At 38.3% G+C, this 22,232-nt stretch overlaps 1 protein-coding gene and 1 long non-coding RNA gene across 7 annotated transcripts in view; one reads left to right on the top strand and one right to left on the bottom strand.

Moving 5' to 3' along the window:
- The window catches only part of LOC130679843 (centrosomal protein of 162 kDa-like), a 109,107-nt gene that overhangs the window by 46,563 nt on the left and 40,312 nt on the right, over window positions 1–22,232 (bottom strand). For 5 of the 6 annotated variants that reach the window (XR_008992804.1, XM_057489361.1, XM_057489362.1 and 2 more), the window contains 3 exons: window positions 21,848–22,106; window positions 16,644–16,774; window positions 16,160–16,387 (listed from right to left, as the gene is read on the bottom strand). Coding sequence is in view for 5 of the 6 variants with exons in the window: in XM_057489361.1 (XP_057345344.1) it covers window positions 16,160–16,387; window positions 16,644–16,774; window positions 21,848–22,106 (618 nt within the window). In the remaining variant the exon portion in view is untranslated. Of the gene's footprint in view, window positions 1–1,656; window positions 1,798–16,159; window positions 16,388–16,643; window positions 16,775–21,847; window positions 22,107–22,232 lie in introns of all 6 variants that reach the window. The other variant, XM_057489365.1, reaches the window with a different exon arrangement.
- The window catches only part of LOC130679846 (uncharacterized), a 34,711-nt gene that overhangs the window by 10,412 nt on the left and 2,067 nt on the right, over window positions 1–22,232 (top strand). Inside the window, exon 4 of the long non-coding RNA XR_008992806.1 lies at window positions 16,006–16,146. This is a non-coding gene — a long non-coding RNA (uncharacterized LOC130679846). The remainder of the gene's footprint in view (window positions 1–16,005; window positions 16,147–22,232) is intronic.

The following is a 22,232-nucleotide window of genomic DNA, read 5'->3' as shown; positions in this document are numbered from 1 at the left end:
AACAGCTAGATCCTTTAAACATTTTTAAAGTCTTTTAAATTTTTCAGTTTTTCAGTAAGCAAAATCATTTTCAAACTACTTATATTATCTCAGAAAAAAAGTTTTACCTGAAAACAATTCTTTCCAAAATGTTTATTTGGAAAAAAAGGTTCCAAAAATGCCCAGAGCCAAAGGGTCTTATGTCAGTGTTTGCACATTTCACAGGAGTAAGTGGGTGAGTGGCTATAGGAATAAGCACATTCTGACTGTGGGGACCAGGGGTGGAAAGGCCCAGGGGGACCATCTGCACCCTTTTTTTTTTTTTCTGTTTCTGGCTTGGTTTCCCACAATGAAGAAAATGAAGAAATTGGATGTAGTCACAGTGGGCGTTCATGTTTCTGGAACTTTCTGTGAGAACTTAGAGACTGGATATTTCTGAAAATGTCAGGATGAGGGAGAGCAAGGACTAGACCCAGTTTACCCCCAGCCTTGAGTGACTCAAACTGAGATCAGAAAGCACCAATCTGTGCTAAGGTGCTCTGGGTTATTAACCTCTTTAAGAACCTGATGAAAATCAAGGATCTTTGAAGATCTAATGAAAACCATGTACTATCTTCACTGTATCTGGCCTAATGCCTCTTGGCAGATGATCTGTGCTTAATATTTATAGAATTAGTGAAAACCAGAAAAAATATAAATATATACACAGATACACAAATTTTGTGTTATCTTTGTGGGAGGGGGTAGCTGGCATATTAATGGGTCTGTGAAATCCTTAAAAATGCATGTTCTAAATGGCATGATCAGAATGGCAGGCAAAGGGTATGGAAGATTCTCACGAACTTCAGGGCAATGTGTCTTTTAAAATCAGTACTTCCACTGGTAGTAAATGTAATCACTGACACGGTAATGCTTTCTCTGGATGTCGCTGGAAGACAATGCTTGTTATTGCCAGGCTTGATTCTTAGGCTATGTTGTCAAAGGAGAAAAAGATGAGAGAGAAAGGGAGGGATTAAAAAAAAAAGGGAGTGGTGGGGAAGAAACTAAGATGAAATCTCAGGCTAGAGATCACTAAATCTGTCCCGGCCGACTGTCAGGTCAACATCACCAAGGATCTGTCACGCTTTGCAAATGTCTGCATTCTACAGAACACAAAGATTTTCTCTAATTCATTTTTCACTCATAGTGCAAATGCCAATTGATTTCAGATTTGTATTTCTGAATATATCAAAACTTTTTGTGGATAGTTTTAAGGAAATGGCTATTTAAAAAAACAGGCAATATTCATTAGCTAGTTACTGTGTGCCAGTCACTAAGAGGTTGGCTTACACTGTCTTATTTTCATTTCACAAACTCCTTATGAGGCAACTATTACTATCAACATACCCAATTTCACAAACGAGGAAACTGGGTTATATGAAAGTTAAAGTGATTTGCCCAAGGTTGCACAGCAGGTGGTGGAGCTAAGACCAAACCAGATTCTTTGAATGCAAACCCATGCTCTTAACCACTTGAATTCTGTTCATGAAAAAGTTCAGACTAGTCAAATTATTGCTTCCTCATATTTGCCAGAATTGCCATTACCTGTTAAATGAGCACAGGAATACTTTAATATGCTTAGTTTTATAACCAAAGGATCTCAAGAACAAATTCTTCTTTCACGAAGAGTCACCTTACCTGTTGATATCCCTGAAGGAGTGTCTCCTGTTCTTGTATTTCTTTTTGGATTTGCTTCAGTTTTTCTTCAGTGACAGGATCAGTTGTTTCTTCAAAATGTAACCACCTCTGTTTTTTGTTTGTTTCTTCAAAGTTACTTAACTTTGAGAAAATGCAATAATTGTTTTTTCATTTGGAACGAAATGATTGAGAAGTGAGGAACAGTAAGAAAACTCAAAGTGCAAAGGCCTAATACTATCTTATAACCACTATGGAATTAACATAATCATAGTTAAATAATATGAATAGAAACATCTGAAATGGAGTCAGGAATGTCAAAGGGCCCTAAAAAAAAGGCTGAAAGGCCTTGGGGAAGTTGGTCTTATGCATATCCATAACTAGATGGAACATGAACTTCTGCACTGTGCTAACCACAAATGGCTGCGTTCTGTTGCAGTCTCAGAATGAAGCTTATTTTGCTGAACTCCAATCTAGCAACTAACACAGTGATCTATCCTATATGGAACAAAATTAGTTATTTTGCCTAGGCCATCATAACTCTTTCAATACAACTTACCTAAGACTGCTTTTCTTTTTTTGAATGAAACTGTCTTTCAACACCAAGACATATAATAATTAAAATGGTAAAGATCAAGGATAAGGAGAGAGTATTAAAAGTGGCCAGAGTGTGAAAAAAGATCAAGTAAAAAGGAAAGCACATCAGGCTATCTGCAGACTTCTCAGCAGAAACCTTATAGGCCAGAAGGGAGGGGCATGATATATTTAATGCAATGAAACAGAAGGGCCTCGAACAAAGAATAATGTATCCAGCAAGATTATCATTTAAATTTGAAGCAGGGATTAAACACTTTCCAGATATGTAAAAGTTGAGGGAATTTACATCCCATAAACCATCTCTCCACAGTGTATTTTAAAGGGACTGCTATAGATGGAGGTGCTCCTAAGGCTAAATAGCTGTCATCAGAGAAAATAAAACCACAGTAAAGGAAGTAGACCAATTAATTACAAAGCAAATGCAAAATTAAATCAACCCCACAAAGTTAGTCAAGGGAAACCCAAAGAGTACAGAATATGATACCTAATATGTAAAGACTGGAGGAGGAAAAAGAAGAATCGGGGTAAAAAAATGAACCTTTAGATTGTGTTTGTAATAGCATAATAAACGAGTTAAGAAAGACCGTTAGATAGTAAGGAAACTGCCCTTGAACGACTGGTAACCACAAATCTGAAGCCTACAATGGCAATAAGTACATGTTTATTGATAATCACCCTAAATGTAAATGTACTGAATGTACCAATCAAAAGACACAGAGTTACAGATTGGATAAGAAAACAAGACCCATCTATATGCTACCTACAAGACACTCACTTCAAACCCAAAGACACATACACAGATTGAAAGTAAAGGGATGGTTAAAAGATATTTCATGCAAAAAATAGGGAGAAAAAATCAGGAGTAGCAGTACTTTTATCAGACAAAATAGATTTCAAAACAAAGAAACCAGTAAGAGACAAAGAAGGACATCACACAACGATAAAGGCATCAGTCCAACAAGAGGATATAACCATTATAAATATCTATGCACCCAATATAGGAGAATAGGCACACCTAAATATGTGGAACAAATACTAACAGAATTAAAGGAGGAAACAGAATGCAATGCATTCATTTTAGGAGACTTTAATACACCACTCACTCCAAAAGACAGATTAATCAGACAGAAAAAAAGTAAGGAGACAGAGGCAATAAACAATGCATTAGAACAGATGGACCTAACAGACATCTACAGAACTCGACACCCAAAATAACAGGATACACATTCTTCTCAACTGTACATGGAATATTTTCAAGAATACATCATATACTAGGCCACAAAAAGAGCCTCAGTAAATTCAGAATGATTGAAATTGGGCCAATCAGCTTCTCAGACCACAAGGGAATGAAACTAGAAATAAATTATGCAAAGAAAACAAAAAAGCCCACAAACACATGGAGGCTTAATCACGTGCTTCTAAGTAATCAATGGATCAATGACCAAAAACAGAGATCAAGCAATATATGGAGACAAATAAAAACAACTCAAACCCCAAAACATATGGGACATAGTGAAGGCAGTTCTAAGAGGAAATTATACTGCAATACAGGCCTACCTCAAGAAAAAGCAATCCCAAACAGTCTAACCTACAGTTAATGAAGCTAGAAAAAGAACAAATGAGGCCCAAAGTCAGTAGAAGGGACATAATAAAGATCAGAGCAGAAATAAATAAAATTAAGAATAAAACCACACACAAAAAAATCAATGAAAGCAGGAGCCAGTTCTTTGAGAAAATTAACAAAATAGTCTAGTCAGACTTATCAAGAAAAAAAGAGAGTGTATACACAAAAACAGAATCAGAAGAAAGGAAAAATCACTATGGACACCATGGAAATATAAAGAATTATTAGAGAATACTATGAAAAATTATATCATAACAAACTGGATAACCTAGAAGAAGTGGACAACTTTCTAGAAAAATACAACCTTTCAAGACTGAACCAGGAAGAAACAGAAAATCTGAACAGACCAATTATCAGTAATGGAATTGAACTGGCAATCAAAAACCCCCCAACAAAAATCCATCATCAGATGGCTTCACAGCTGGATTTTACCAAATATTTAAAGAGGAGCTAATACTCACCCTATTTAAAGTATTTCAATAGGTAGAAGAGGAGGGAATACTTTCAAACTCATTCTATGAAGCCATCATCACTCTACTACCAAAACGAGAGAAAGGTACCACAAAAAAAGAAAATTACAGACCAATATCCCGGATGAGAACAGATGCAAAAATCCTCAACAAAATATTAGCAGAATATTTTGAATTCAAAAATACATAAAAAAACAGGGAGGGGCGGAAGATGGCGGCGTGAGTAGAGCAGCGGAAATCTCCTCCCAAAACAACATATATCTATGAAAATATAACAAAGACAACCCTTCCTAGAATAAAGACCAGAGGACACAGGACAATATCCAGACCACATCCGCACCTGAGAGAACCCAGCGCCTCGCGAAGGGGGTAAGATACAAGCCCCGGCCCCGCGGGAGCCGAGCACCCCTCCCCCCAGCTCCCGGCGGGAGAAGAGCAGGCAGAGCGGGAGGGAGACGGAGCCCAGGGCTGCCGAACACCCAGCCCCAGCCATCCGGGCCAGAGTGCAGGGCGCTCGATACTAGGAAAACAGGGCAGCAAGAACAGTGAGCAGGCACTGGAGGCTGGGCGACAGAGGGCATAAAAAAAGCGCGCGACCATTTTTTTTTTTGCTTTTTTGCTGTTTTGTTTTGGCGAGCGCTTTTTGGAAGTCTTAAAGGGATAGGGACCCCAATACTAGGGAAACAGGGCAGCAAGAACAGTGAGCAGGCACTGGAGGCTGGGTGACAGAGGACATAAGAAAAGCGCGCGACCATTTTTTTTTTTGCTTTTTTGCTGTTTTGTTTTGGCGAGCGCTTTTTGGAAGTCTTAAAGGGATAGGGACCCCAATACTAGGGAAACAGGGCAGCAAAAACAGTGAGCAGGCACTGGAGGCTGGGCGACAGAGGACATAAGAAAAGCGCGCGACCATTTTTTTTTTTGCTTTTTTGCTGTTTTGTTTTGGCGAGCGCTTTTTGGAAGTCTTAAAGGGATAGGGACCCCAATACTAGGGAAACAGGGCAGCAAGAACAGTGAGCGGGCACTGGAGGCTGGGCGACAGAGGACATAAGAAAAGCGCGCGACCATTTTTTTTTTTTTTGCTTTTTTGCTGTTTTGTTTTGGCAAGTGCTTTTTGGAAGTCTTAAAGGGATAGTGACCCCAATACTAGGGAAACAGGGCAGAAAGACCGGTGAGCAGAGGCCTGAGGCTGGCACCGGAGAATAAAGAAAAACGAACGACCACCCCCTTTTTTTTTTTTTTTTTTATTAAAAACTTTTTTTTTTTTTTTAATTAAAAAATTTTTTTTTCTTCTTCTTTTTTTTTTTTGTGTGTTCGTTGTTTTGTTTTGGCGGGTGCTTTTTGGAAGTCTTAAAGGGGCAGGGCGGGTCACTTAATCCAGAGGTAGGGAATCCGGGATCTCTGGGCACCCTAACCCCTGGGCTGCAGGGAGCAGGCAGGCCCCTTACGGAGATAAATAGCCTCCCAGCAGCTCCTGCTCCAACGCGACTCCACCATTTGGGAGTAGCTGCCCGAGCCAGGCCACGCCCACGGCAACAGCGGAGATTAACTCCATAGCAGCTGGGCAGGAAGCAGAAACCCTGTCTGCACGCAGCTGCGCAGCACAAGCCACTAGAGGTCGCTGTTCTCCCAGGAGAGGAGGGCCGCAAACCAACAAGAAAGGAAGTCCTTCCAGCCGTCACTCGTCCCAGCTCTGCAAACTATTCCTATCACCATGAAAAGGCAAAGCTACAGGCAGACAAAGATCACAGAGACAACACCAGAGAAGGAGACAGACCTAACCAGTCTTCCTGACAAAGAATTCAAAATAAGAATCATAAACATGCTGACAGAGATGCAGAGAAATACGCAAGAGAAATGGGATGAAGTCCGGAAGGAGATCACAGATGCCAGAAAGGAGATCGCAGAAATGAAACAAACTCTGGAAGGGTTTATAAACAGAATGGATAGAATGCAAGAGGCCATTGATGGAATTGAAATCAGAGAACAGGAACGCATAGAAGCTGACAGAGAGAGAGACAAAAGGATCTCCAGGAATGAAACAATGTTAAGAGAACTGTGTGACCAATCCAAAAGGAACAATATCCGTATTATAGGGGTCCCAGAAGAAGAAGAGAAAGGAAAAGAGATGGAAAGTATCTTAGAAGAAATAATTGCTGAAAACTTCCCCACACTGGGGGAGGAAGTAATCGAACAGACCACGGAAATACACAGAACCCCCAACAGAAAGGATCCAAGAAGGACAACACCAAGACACATAATAATTAAAATGGCAAAGATCAAGGACAAGGAAAGAGTGTTAAAGGCAGCTAGAGAGAAAAAGGTCACGTAAAAAGGGAAACTCATCAGGCTAACGTCAGATTTCTCAACAGAAACCCTACAGGCCAGAAGAGAATGGCATGATATATTTAACACAATGAAACAGAGGGCCTTGAACCAAGGATGCTGTATCCAGCACGACTATCATTCAAATATGATGGTGGGATTAAACAATTCCCAGACAAACAAAAGCTGAGGGAATTTGCTTTCCACAAACCACCTCTACAGAACATCTTACAGGGACTGCTCTAGACGGGAGCACTCCTAGAAAGTGCACAGCACAAAACACCCAACATATGAAGAATCGAGGAGGAGGAATAAGAAGGGAGAGAAGAAAAGAATCTCCAGACAGTGTATATAACAGCTCAATAAGCGAGCTAAGTTAGGCAGTAAGATACTAAAGAGGCTAACCTTGAACCTTTGGTAACCACGAATTTAAAGCCTGCAATGGCAATAAGTACATATCTTTCAATAGTCACCCTAAATGTTAATGGGTTGAATGCACCAATCAAAAGACACAGAGTAACAGAATGGATAAAAAAGCAAGACCCATCTATATGCTGCTTACAAGAAACCCACCTCAAACCCAAAGACATGTACAGACTAAAAGTCAAGGGATGGAAAAAGATAATTCAAGCAAACAACAGTGAGAAGAAAGCAGGGGTTGCAGTACTAATATCAGACAAAATAGACTTCAAAACAAAGAAAGTAACAAGAGATAAAGAAGGACACTACATAATGATAAAGGGCTCAGTCAAACAAGAGGATATAACCATTCTAAATATATATGCACCCAACACAGGAGCACCAGCATATGTGAAACAAATACTAACAGAACTAAAGGGGGATATAGACTGCAATGCATTCATTCTAGGAGACTTCAACACACCACTCACCCCAAAGGATAGATCCACTGGGCAGAAAATAAGTAAGGACACGGAAGCACTGAACAACACAGTAGAGCAGATGGACCTAATAGACATCTATAGAACTCTACATCCAAAAGCAGCGGGATATACATTCTTCTTAAGTGCACATGGAACATTCTCCGGAATAGACCACATACTAGGCCACAAAAAGAGCCTCAGAAAATTCCAAAAGATTGAAATCCTACCAACCAACTTTTCAGACCACAAAGGCATAAAACTAGAAATAAACTGTACGAAGAAAGCAAAGAGGCTCACAAACACATGGAGGTTTAACAACACGCTCCTAAATAATCAATGGATCAATGACCAAATCAAAATGGAGATCCAGCAATATATGGAAACAAATGACAACAACAACACTAAGCCCGAACTTCTGTGGGATGCAGCAAAAGCAGTCTTAAGAGGAAAGTATATAGCAATCCAAGCATATTTAAAAAAGGAAGAGCAATCCCAAATGAATGGTCTAATGTCACAATTATCGAAATTGGAAAAAGAAGAACAGATGAGGCCTAAGGTCAGCAGAAGGAGGGACATAATAAAGATCAGAGAAGAAATAAATAAAATTGAGAAGAATAAAACAATAGCAAAAATCAATGAAACCAAGAGCTGGTTCTTTGAGAAAATAAACAAAATAGATAAGCCTCTAGCCAGACTTATTAAGAAGAAAAGAGAGTCAACACAAATCAACAGTATCAGAAACGAGAAAGGAAAAATCACGACGGACCCCACAGAAATGCAAAGAATTATTGGAGGATACTATGAAAACCTATATGCTAACAAGCTGGGAAACCTAGGAGAAATGGACAACTTCCTAGAAAAATATAACCTTCCAAGATTGACCCAGGAAGAAACAGAAAATCTAAACAGACCAATTACCAGCAACGAAATTGAAGCGGTAATCAAAAAACTACCAAAGAACAAAACTCCCGGGCCAGATGGATTTACCTCGGAATTTTATCAGACATACAGGGAAGACATAATACCCATTCTCCTTAGAGTTTTCCAAAAAATAGAGGAGGAGGGGATACTCCCAAACTCATTCTATGAAGCTAACATCACCCTAATACCAAAACCAGGCAAAGACCCCACCAAAAAAGAAAACTACAGACCAATATCCCTGATGAACGTAGATGCAAAAATACTCAACAAAATATTAGCAAACCAAATTCAAAAATACATCAAAAGGATCATACACCATGACCAAGTGGGATTCATCCCAGGGATGCAAGGATGGTACAACATTCGAAAGTCCATCAACATCATCCACCACATCAACAAAAAGAAAGACAAAAACCACATGATCATCTCCATAGATGCTGAAAAAGCATTTGACAAAGTTCAACATCCATTCATGTTAAAAACTGTCAGCAAAATGGGAATAGAGGGCAAGTACCTCAACATAATAAAGGCCATCTATGATAAACCCACAGCCAACATTATATTGAACAGCGAGAAGCTGAAAGCATTTCCTCTGAGATCAGGAACTAGACAGGGATGCCCACTCTCTCCACTGTTATTTAACATAGTACTGGAGGTCCTAGCCACGGCAATCAGACAAAATAAAGAAATACAAGGAATCCAGATTGGTAAAGAAGAAGTTAAACTGTCACTATTTGCAGATGACATGATACTGTACATAAAAAACCCTAAAGACTCCACCCCAAAACTACTAGAACTGATATCGGAATACAGCAAAGTTGCAGGATACAAAATCAACACACAGAAATCTGTGGCTTTCCTGTATACTAACAATGAACCAACAGAAAGAGAAATCAGGAAAACAACTCCATTCACAATTGCATCAAAAAAAATAAAATACCTAGGAATAAACCTAACCAAAGAAGTGAAAGACTTATACTCTGAAAACTACAAGTCACTCTTAAGAGAAATTAAAGGGGACACTAACAGATGGAAACTCATCCCATGCTCGTGGCTAGGAAGAATTAATATCGTCAAAATGGCCATCCTGCCCAAAGCAATATACAGATTTGATGCAATCCCTATGAAACTACCAGCAACATTCTTCAATGAACTGGAACAAATAATTGAAAAATTCATATGGAAACACAAAAGACCCCGAATAGCCAAAGCAATCCTGAGAAAGAAGAATAAAGTAGGGGGGATCTCACTCCCCAACTTCAAGCTCTACTATAAAGCCATAGTAATCAAGACAATTTGGTACTGGCACAAGAGCAGAGCCACAGACCAATGGAACAGACTAGAGAATCCAGACATTAACCCAGACATATATGGTCAATTAATATTTGATAAAGGAGCCATGGACATACAATGGCGAAATGACAGTCTCTTCAACAGGTGGTGCTGGCAAAACTGGACAGCTACATGTAGGAGAATGAAACTGGACCATTGTCTAACCCCATATACAAAAGTAAACTCAAAATGGATCAAAGACCTGAATGTAAGCCATGAAACCATTAAACTCTTGGAAGAAAACATAGGCAAAAACCTCTTAGACATAAACATGAGTGACCTCTTCTTGAACATATCTCCCCGGGCAAGGAAAACAACAGCAAAAATGAGTAAGTGGGACTATATTAAGCTGAAAAGCTTCTGTACAGCAAAAGACACCATCAATAGAACAAGAAGGATCCCTACAGTATGGGAGAATATATTTGAAAATGACACATCCGATAAAGGCTTGACGTCCAGAATATATAAGGAGCTCACACGCCTCAACAAACAAAAAACAAATAACCCAATTAAAAAATGGGCAGAGGAACTGAACACACAGTTCTCCAAAAAAGAAATACAGATGGCCAACAGACACATGAAAAGATGCTCCACATCGCTAATTATCAGAGAAATGCAAATTAAAACTACAATGAGGTATCACCTCACACCAGTAAGGATGGCTGCCATCCAAAAGACAAACAACAACAAATGCTGGCGAGGCTGTGGAGAAAGGGGAACCCTCCTACACTGCTGGTGGGAATGTAAGTTAGTTCAACCATTGTGGAAAGCAGTATGGAGGTACATCAAAATGCTCAAAACAGACTTACCATTTGACCCAGGAATTCCACTCCTAGGAATTTACCCTAAGAACGCAGCAATCAAGTTTGAGAAAGACAGATGCACCCCTATCTTTATTGCAGCACTATTTACAATAGCCAAGAATTGGAAGCAACCTAAATGTCCATCAATAGATGAATGGATAAAGAAGATGTGGTACATATACACAATGGAATACTACTCAGCCATAAGGAAAGGGCAAATCCAACCATTTGCAGCAACATGGATGGAGCTGGAGGGTATTATGCTCAGTGAAACAAGCCAAGCGGAGAAAGAGAAATACCAAATGATTTCACTTATCTGTGGAATATAAGAACAAAGGAAAAACTGAAGGAACAAAACAGCAGCAGAATCACAGAACTCAAGAATGGACTAACAGGTACCAAAGGGAAAGGGACTGGGGAGGATGGGTGGGTAGGGAGGGATAAGGGGGGGAGAAGTAGGGGGGTATTAAGATTAACATGCAAGGGGGGGTAGGAGAAAAGGGAGGGCTGTACAACACAGAGAAGGCAAGTAGTGATTCTACAACATTTTGCTATGCTGATGGACAATGACTGTAAAGGGGTTTATAGGGGAGACCTGGTATAGGGGAGAGCCTAGTAAGCATAATATTCGTCATGTAAGTGTAGATTAGTGATACCAAAAACAAAGAAAAAAAAAAAAAAGGGCAGTTCCTGTGTGGTAACCTCCAACGAGTTCTACACAAGGGTATAAAGGGCATATAAAAGTGTAGGCAAAGGGTCTGTTTGTGTTTATACAGAGGATCAAAGCCTAATTGGGCTACTCCAAAAATGAACTAAGATACGATATGAAAAAGAACTTCCAACATCAGCACTCTCTGGAAGACTCATGCCAGAAGATGATCATCAAAAAACCCCAACAAAGATCCACGCACTGCTACAGCTGTAGATGCACTCATCCCACCCGTTCCTGGACTTGCCATGGGAATGAGGAAGGAGATATCTAAACTGGCCTGTGCATACAGTAAAACAACAAATCTGACTGGATCTATACTGTTGGAACTCAACCAAGAATTTGGAGAAGTGCAAATTGTAGCGCTCCAAAGTCTTACAACTACAGACTATTTACTGTTAAAAGAACATATGGCATGTGAACAGTCCCCAGGAATGGGTTGTTTTGATTTGTCTGATTTCTCTCAGACTGTTCAAGTTCAGTTGGACAATATCCACCATGTCATAGATAAGTTTTCACAAATGCCTAAGGTGCCTAACTGGTTTTCTTGGTTTCACTGGAGATGGCTGGTAATTACAGATATGCTTTGGTTATGTAACTATACTCCTATTATGTTAATGTGTGTGCGCAATTTAAGTAGTAGCTTAAAACCTATTCATGCTGAAGTACTCTACAAGAAGATATGCCAAAGAAATAATCAATCTTCCCATGTTTTCTTCCGCCTGCTACTTCTACAGCTTTTCTTCTTCCTTCCTAATTACAACCCTTAAATAGAATTTGTGCCTCGTATCAAATTTATCGAGTATCATAATTCTTCCAAGTCGTAAAGATACCTCAAGACAAATGCTGGGCATAGAAGCCACAGGGCATAAATATGCAAAGATGTAAAAAGCTAACCTTTTCAAACAATAAGGCTTCTCTCTCACTTACCAACTTCACATTTCCCTGTATGGCCCCGGAAGATGACTGGTTAGCCAGAGACGGGTAAGATTCCTCAAGGGAGGAACAACCTAAGACAGGCACAGTCGCAGGGGGGCCATCAGGTGAGAAATTGGGGATCAACAGAGGTGAGGCTTAGAACCTCACCCCCCCTGTTCTGAGAGAAATCTTCTGCATACGTGGATGTTTTATTGCCCTGGTCTAGCTTGGATTAACACATAGTCTACAGGCACACACCTGATCATCTACATTTGCTCTCTTACAACACTAAACTATGTTTTCTACCTTTATCTTGTATCTACCTACCACTTCAGCATTTTATTAAAAATAATAATAATAAAGAGAGAAATGTAGTATCCACACATAAATCAAGTATAAAAACCAAATGAGTATTCATATTTGAACTGACTGTTTAGAGTTCATAATGCATGAGCAAAACCGAAAGTTTCTGTGATGACTGCCCTTGTACTGTTCACTATGTAACTTATTCATTATGTAAGAATTTGTTCTCCATGTAAGAACTTGTTTGTTATGCCTCAGAAGATTGGAGACTGACGAAAATTAGGCTTGGGGTGGATTAATGATTGTGCATTGAGCATTGACTCCCCTATACAGAATTTTATTGTCGTTAACAATCATTTGATCAATAAATATGAGAGATGCCCTCACAAAAAAAAAAAAAAAAAAAAAAAGAACAGACTTCCAATGGTAAAATAAATAAGTAACCGGGATGTAATGTATAGCATAAGGAATATAGTCAAGATAATGTAACAGCTTGGTAGGGTGATAGCTGGAACCTCGAATTATGTATATAAATGTTCTACCACTGTGTTGTACACTTGAAACTAATGTAATGTAATACTATGCGTCAACTACCCTTCAATAAAAAAATAATTATTAAAAAAGAAAAAAAAAATACATAAAAAAGATCACCCATCATAATCAAGTGGATTTATTCCAGGGATGAAAGGATGGTACAATATTTGAAAGTCAATCAACATCATCCACCACATCAAGAAAAAGAAGGACAAGAATCACATGATCATCTCAACAGACACTGAAAAAGCATTTGACAAAATTCAACATCCATTCATAATAAAAACTCTCAACAAAGTGGGTAGGGAGGGCAAGTATCTCAATATAATAAAGGCCATATATGATAAACCCACAGCCAACATCATACTTAACCACCAAAAGCTTAAAGCTTTTCCTCTAAGATAGGGAACAGGACAAGGATGCCCACTCTCACTACTTTTATTCAACATAGTACTGGAGGTCCTAGCCATGGCAATCAAAAAACAAAAAGAAATAAAAGGCATCCGGATTGGTAAGGAAGAAGTTAAACTGTCACTGTTTGCAGATGATATGATATTGTACATAAAAAACCATAAAGAATCCACTCCAAAACTACTAGAACTAATAACTGAATTCAGCAAAGTTGCAGGATACAAAATTAATACACAGAAAGCTGTTGCATTCCTATATACTAACGATGAACTAGCATAAAGAGAAATCAGAAAAAGAATTCCATTTATAACTGCATCAAAAAGAATAAAATAGCTAGGAATAAACCTAACTATGGAGGTGAAAGACCTATATACCCTGAAAACTGCAAGACATTCATGAGAGAAATTAAAGAAAAAACAATAAATGGACAGGAAGAACTAATATTGTCAAAATGGCCATCCTGCCTAAAGAAATCTACAGAGTCAATGCAATCCTAATAAAATGCCAACAGCATCCTTCAATGAACTAGAACAAATAGTTCTAAAATTCAAATGGAACCACAAAAGACCCCAAATAGCCAAAACAATCCTGAGAAGGAAGAAAAAAGCTGGGGGGATTATGCTCCCTAACTTAAAGCTCTACTACAAAGCCACAGTAATCAGAGCAGTTTGGTACTGGCACAAGAACAGATTCATAAATCAATGGAGCAGAAGAGAGCCTAGATATAAACCCACACATAAACAGCCAATTAATATACAATAACGGAGTCATGGATATACAGTGGGGAAATGTCAGCCTCTTCAACAACTTGTGTTGGCAAAACTGGACAGCTACATATAAGAGGATGAAACTGGATTACTGTCCAACTATACAAAAAAAGTAAACTTGAAATGGATCAAAGACCTTTATGTTACTCATGAAACCATAAAACTCACAGAAGAAAACACAGGCAAAAATCTCTTCTATATAAACATGAGCAACTTTTTCCTGAACGGATCTCCTTGGGCAAGGGAAACAAGCAAAAATGAGCAAATGGAACTACATCAAACTAAAAAGCTTGTGTACAGCAAAGGACACCATCAGTAGAGAATGGGAGAATATATTCATCATGGGAGAATATATTCATAAACGACATATCTGATAAGGGCTTAACATCCAAAATATATAAAGAGCTCACATGCCTCAACACCCAGAAAGCAAATAACCCAATTAAAAAATGGGAAGAGGATATGAACAGACACTTCTCCAAAGAAGAAATTCAGGTGGCCAACAGACACATGAAAAGATGTTCCACATTGCTAATTATCAGGGAAGTTCAAATTAAAACCACAATGAGGTATCACCTCACACCAGTTAGGATGGCCAACATCCAAAAGACAAGGATCAACAAATACTGGGGGGGATGTGGAGAAAGGGGAACCTTCCTACACTGCTGGTGGGAATGTAAATTATTTCAGCCATTGTAGAAAGTAGTATGGAGGTTCCTCAAAAAACTAAAAATAGAAATACCATTTGACCCAGGATTTCCACCCCTAGAATTAACCTGAAAAAACAAGATCCCTGATTCAAAAAGACATATGCACCCTTATGTTTATTGTAGCACTATTTACAATAGCCAAGATACGGAAGCAATGTAAGTGTCCATCAGTAGATGAATGGATAAAGAAGATATAGTACATATACACAGTGGAATATTATTCAGCCATAAAAAGAAAAGAAATACTATCATTTGCAACAGCATGGATGGATCTAGAGGGTACTATGCTCAGTAAGATAAACCAGGCAGAGAAAGACAAGTACTAAATGATTTCACTCATTTGTGGAGTGTAACAACAAAGCAAAACTGAAGGAACAAAACAGCAGCAGACCCACAGACTCTAAGAAGGGACTAGCGGTTACCAAAGGGGAGGGCTGGGGGATGGCGGGTGGGGAGGGAGGGAGATGGGGTTTGAGGGGCATTAGGATTAGCACACTCAGCATAGGCAGGTCATGGGGAAGGCAGTATAGCACGGAGAAGACAAGTAGTGACTCTAGCATCTTATTACAGACAGTGACTACAATGGGGTTGGGGGGGACTTGATAATACTGGTGAACGTTGAAGCTACAATGTTATTCATGTGAAACCTTCATAAGACTGTATTTCAATGACACCTTAAAAAACAAAACAAAACTGTCTTTCTTTACATCTCTCAGAGCACATTTCAGGCTCTTCCTGAATCTGTTTCCCAGATTGAAATTCCTAAAGACCCCAAATAAAATTTTGGTTTGCTTTTCTGCCCCAGTTCTTTCTTCTTGCACACCAGTGCTGTTCTGTGCTGACGGTTTTGGTGACGGAAGTGACTCAGAAATGCTATATAGTGTCATTCTCTGAATCTTGACCTTCTATAGCATTTCTTACTGAAATGTACTCTTCTTGAAGGTCAAGGGAACTAAGGGATTTATTTTCAAAAAGGACTGCTAACAGAAGAAAGCTATGAAAAAGAGCCCACTTAAATTTTGATATCTTTTCCTCATGGGATTGATGTAGGCTCTTCTGTGAGGAGGCGCTCAGGAACGTGTTCTTGTCTTACACAGCGGATACATCACATCAGCAGCCCCAGGAACAAAGGATGACAGTGCATTTAGCAGAAAGTTCTAGTTCTTTTTAATCAAAAAAAAGGAAAAAGAGGTATGTCTAGTACCTTGGCTTGAAGAATATAATTGTCTTGATTCAGTTTGAAGAGCTCCTTCTCTTGTTGTCTCTTTAGTTCTTCCATCTTATTTTCCAGCTCTTTCTCCTTTTCTGAGAATGTGACTTTAATTTGGTCAATCAGGGCTTGTGCACCCCTCCATTTTTCCTCTGCTTCCTGAACTCTTTTAAACATAATTAGTTCTGTCTCCTTTGTCCCACCATGGCGTCCTGAAGAATCCTTTTAAGGAAGAGCATTACTTCATTGTAGCAGATTTACATATTAGATTCAAACACAGGTGGTTAGGAAAAAAAAAAAACCCAAAATGATATGGTTAACACTGTTCTATGCAAGAAAACCAATGCCCAATATGAGTGATTAGAATATCACTCTTGATACAAAAGAAACTTCATGTATTTCATTATTTATAATTCAGTTTTGACATAATTATAGAACATAAAAAATTATGAATATTATTTGGAAATCCAATACCTACATTCCGAGACTGAACACAGGACTCTGTTTCTGCAGGATGTACAGACTTCTCAGGAGTCAGGCAGCTTTCAGTTTGGGGAGCTGGTCTACCCGAAGCTGCAGGCTTGATAAGTTTTGTCCCAGATAAGATTTCTAAACAAAATTGAACGTGTATTCAGCAATTACGTAACAGTAAGCACTAATATGCTGGAACACTAAGTTAAATGAGGATCTCGGGCTAGGCTGATGTCTAACCCTCCAACGCAGCTGCTTCCCTGCACTCAGAAGTGCTGCCCATAACCAACATTCCACTCCGTGCTGGCACAGAAGGCCAACTGACCCAAGATTCATGTCAAATGACAAATGGAGTAAATAAATGTGAGGAGGATGTGGACTGGGATCATTTCAGGCTTTACTGTTTTTAAATGTTATTCACATGTTCACAGCAATAACAAATAAGAATATCTAAATGATGACTCAAAAACCAGCTGATAACTTTATGAAGCATTTTAGTTAATATTAACTATGCTTTCAAAGCACATTTTTTTATAAATAATGTATATCAAGATACAGTATCAATAGAATAATATAAATTGCATGGAAACTTCATAATGGCTAGTCTATATCTGATTTAAAGATAAAATTATAGTACTGTTATAATACCTTGAAAAAATATATTATTTAGAAAAAATGTGATTAATGTATATTCTGGTCAAATTTCCAGCTTTTAAAGTACCTTGTAAATTCCCAAATAGGAATAATTCTAAAGCCAATAAGTTACTCATTTAATAAAAAAAAAAAGTTTAAGGTAAATATCTAGAAGAGATCTTAAGGCCCACATTCAAGTACTACAGGTTCTGAGCTGAACACTCAGTAAAACTTAACTGCTTTAGAGGTAAATGAAGAGTTTGAAGTTTGTATTTTTAATGTAATTTCTTTAAGACACTAACTTTTTAGAAGTAAAATTTGCTTTTTCATTAAAAGTGAAATGATGGTTATTAAAGATTTGGAAAGTACAGTAAAGTCAAAAGGAGAACCAAGTCACCTCACCCAAAGATTTATTTCTAATCTTCTGTGTGGACACGGGGAGATTTTCCTTAGAGTGTTATCATCATGTTTAATGGGACTGTTTGATGTAGGTTTTCTCAAGAAATTTCTTAAAGCGTTCATAAAGAAACCAGTTTTGAGTCACTGTAAAAGCAGGTGTTAATCATTCCAAGTCACTGGAGTCCATGAATGTGGCCAGTGAGTGGGGTGTGATCTGCTAGCACTGCGGTTCCCTCTAGGACATGGCAGCCAAGGGTGGCAGGTGGCTCCTGTTCGAGTTGTAGTCAGCCAGTGCCTTTTTACCAGAATTCTCCCTTCCCACGTTCTCAATTTTGATTTCTCTAATTATTTTCAGTAACGCTACAGGGACAGTATCTTTTTTTTATACATGAAAGAAAATTTTCTTGGCTATAAAATCCAAGCATGAAAACACTGCAGAATCTGGAACCCATGAGCTCTTCTTGAAAAATGATGGATTAATAAGAAAGTTCAGTCAAATAAGAAATTAATCAAGATAATTCCAGTATGGAAAGCTTTGGCTAAAGGACTGGTGAAAAGCATTCCACCTCTTTGGTAACAAGACCAAGATCTAAACTCAAAGGCTCAGGGACTCAAGGTTGCAGGAGAGAATGTAATAAATATACCTTAAACAAGTAAAAATAAAACCAACAAAAATGGGTAGGAGACGTGTGAGTAGGGAATGCACACGTTTCACTGCTTTTTATTTCATACAAAGGAAAACTGAAAATATATACAATTGAAAAATGTAGTTAAAAACAACATGGTTTTGGCAACCTTTGGGGGGGTTTAGATAATCTATTTTCTTAATGGAACTCTTGGGATGTAATATTTCTTAGGATGAAGTTTCTTACAGATTTAAGTAAAACTAAATCAAATATTCTATTTAAAAAGATTTTGTAAAGTGTGATCCCAGTCTTATGAAATGTTTTGTCCATTTATACATATATCTGCCATTCTCCTTCCTTCATCCACTCATCCATGCTTACTTCTATCTGCAGATGGACATACATATGAGAAGCATAGAATGTGCACCCAGTTTGATACAACTGTTTCCGGCTCAATTATTGCTTTCTTTTTACTTATCTGTATTTTGGAATTTTTAAATAACAAGAAAGTATCTTTTGTGACAATAAATTTACTAATCTAAAAATAAAAACATAAGAGTTAATAGCTAAGGAAAAACAATTTAGAATAAAAAGGAAAACAACCACATAACAGGTACTGCTAGCTGCCAAACTCCTTTCTCCTTCCTAAAAGAAACCTAATTTTGCCCTGAGCAACAATGTGCCCAGTTAAAAATATTCCTCTCCCTGGACTCCATGTAATTGGGGGAGGCCATAAAATCAAAGTTCTGGCCAATAAGACGAAAGCAAGTTTCCTCCACTGGGCTTGGAAAGTGACTATTTCCTGATTAAAGTTGATGATTTAACTAGCACAAACCTTTTACCTTTTGCTTCTCCTCCTGACAGGGCCTGAAGGTTGGGTAGTCATCTTATTAACAATGAAGACAAAAGTCATGGACTAAGGATTTTGAAGCAGTAAAGAAGGGATCTGATTCCTTGCACGGTTGTACCAGCTCTAATTGTCTATCCCTGGATGCATGAAAAAAGCAGCCTTTTATTTGAGGACGCCCCAGTAGTTGGTCATCTTTCCCATCTTAACCAATGTTGATCCCAAGAGCATTCTCTAGACTTTCTGTACACTACTCTCTATCTGAGAGCTGCTTCTCAGACAACCCAACCTGCATAACCATCCCAAAGGAATTACAGTTCTGAATAAAACTAAAATTGTGGGCAATTTTACAATGAAAAGAGATTTTAAAAATTCATACTTAATAGTCTAATGAGAAAATGTAACTCAGTATAAAAATAATCATGGTTTATCATTGTATAATCTAAACTTTAGTGATGTGTTCTATTTTTATTTTGGTAGTCACAAACACTAACATTTTGAAATAGAGAAAAACACTCATAAAAATATTATTGTCTTTAACTATCAACCTCTACATCATCTCCCTCTTTTCTTTTCCACTTACTGTGACATTACTTCTGTCTTCATTCTTAGTAATTTCAATATACTCACAGGTGAAACTTGCAACCCCCTGGCTTCTGGATCCTTATACTTCTCTCCACCTAGCTACTTACGCCCACTGGCATACTCTATGTCTTTTTCTATTACCAGTAAATCACTCCTGATTCTCAGTCTCTGGCATTTACTCTCTATCAATCCTGTCTCCCACCTCCCTGGTACCTGGATTCCAAGAACCCTTTGACCCCACTGGGACCCACAGTCTATTGATCCTACCTGTTTCACACTGTACCACACCACTTGATGTTCCTTCTTCCTTCATTACTCAACTTAAATTCCACATACATCATTAGCCCTGTCTTCCTCCTCTCTCAGTTGGCAAAAAACACTCTGATCTCATCTCCTACAATCCTCTTTGCTTACTCTGCTCTAGACATGGGCTTCTCTGCTGTTCCTTGAACACGCCAGGCAATCTTTTGTACTTTAGGATTTCTGCACTATTTCATCTTTCTGGAATATACTTCCCCTAGATATCCACATGGCAACTTTTTTATCTCCTACAAGTCTTTGTTCAAATGGCTCTTTCTCAATGAGGCCCACTTTGCCTACCCTATTTAAAATTGTAACCTGCTGGACTCTACCACTAACACTCTTGCTGTACTTTCCATTTTTCTTACATATAACATCACTTACTTATTTATTGTGCTTCTTGTTAAATGTCTGTCTCTCCTCATCAGATGAAAGTTCCACAAACATGGGGGAGGGTAAATATCTCTGCCTGTTTTGTTTACTGATGTATTGCATGGGCCTTAACTGCCTGACCAAGGTAGGTGCTCAAAAAGTATTTGTTAAATGAATGAATTTGGATAAAGTAAACTTCAAAAAATGTTGGAGGTTAATTTATCTAAAATAAATAAATAATATTAAAAACAAAACTTCCTCTTCTTGCTCCCAAAAAGTACAGAATGAACACTCCTAGAACATCAATGAAACATTTTCATACTCCTCTTTATGATTCTAAAATCTGAGAAATGTTCCAGGTGCTTTTTTAAATCTTAGGTACTAGACCCGATGGACGGTTAATTTCTAATGAGTAGATAACATCACAGACAGATGTTCCACAGAAAAGAGAACACAAAAGACTTCTTAGGAGAAGGGATTAGGGGTCCCTAGGTTAAGAACAGCAGAAAAGGATGCTTGTATTAATACTCTACAATCATATTTCTGTCTCTCCAGAATAAGCAACATCTACTCTCTGTTCTCCTTCATGCTGACAAAGATCAGACCTAGGCTTCCCATCTCATATGCACAAGTTACCACAGCAAATACACGCCCACAAGAACAGAAGTAGCAAGTCATTAATACCTAAAGAATTTTAAATGTAGTCAAAGTGGTCCTGGAATTCACAGTTATAGGAAAAGGCCAGGAAAGATACTTTAAGCTAGAAATGAATTTTCCAATAAAGGTAACTCTCCTCATGACAAATATCACCACATAACAATGATAAAATTGGTCATTCATTCAATTTAATCACGGAAGGACAAAATGCTTCTGGTTTCCTTGCTCTCCCTTTTCCACTGGGGTCTAAAGGCAGCAGAAATGTTGGTCTGACCTGAACATTTCTATTTCTTTTAATAGCTGCATGGGCTTCTGAGTTGAATACAGTCAATATAAATGACTACATTAGGAAATAACAGAAATACTGTGATGTACACAAATGTGTATTATGTGACATGTAAAACATCCTGCCTCTCCAAGTCTATACTGAACTACTCTCCAGATAATTTCTATATTGTAGGTTACCGTTTGCATTCTGAATTTATTGTTCTTCTCTGGAAAAAATTTTGGATATTACAAAGCCAGCCAGATGAAGAGGGGTTTGAAACTCCCATCTTCTATTCACTTCCCACACTATGGATCTCACAGCAGGAGAGCCCAGAACTAATGACAAAAATCTCCTGTAAATTGAACCTTTCAGAAATGGAATGTAGTACCTTAAGATTAATCCTTCTCTATGAGTAAGGAAGGGAAGTTCACAGAAGAGAAGGAAACAGGGAGAGTAAAGAACATGGAAAGTAAACTAATACACTATATGCACAGAATTCTATTATGAAAGGAATATATGATTACCTTTTTTCCTAGTTTGATTTGATGTGGGAATGGATCTCAAGTTTTTGCTTTTCATGCCCTTTGAAGTTTTCTTTTCAAGAGTAGAAAACGTCTTGAATGGTGAACTGGGTTTGCCGTAGCCTGAGCTCCTAACTGACGCATATAGTGCACTCTGGGGTTTTCTCTTAAGCAAAGAAGGGGCACTTCCAGTCTCCTTGTATGGCACCTGTTTCCCAGTTACAGCCTCTTCCTCTCCAGAGCTGAGCTGAGATCTGTAAGTCTATGCACAAGTACAAACTTCAACTATAGTTGTAAACATTTAACAGATGACAAAACCATAATGATTACTAAAAAACATAATTTAAGGAAGACAAATCCTTATGTTAAAATTCTCTAAGTCGAATTC

The sequence above is a fragment of the Manis pentadactyla genome, chromosome 12 (genome assembly GCF_030020395.1).
Source record: "Manis pentadactyla isolate mManPen7 chromosome 12, mManPen7.hap1, whole genome shotgun sequence".
Classification (NCBI taxonomy): Eukaryota; Metazoa; Chordata; class Mammalia; order Pholidota; family Manidae; genus Manis; species Manis pentadactyla.
The sequence above is the reverse complement of the archived record's forward strand: the minus strand, read 5'-3'. Positions and strand labels throughout refer to the sequence as shown.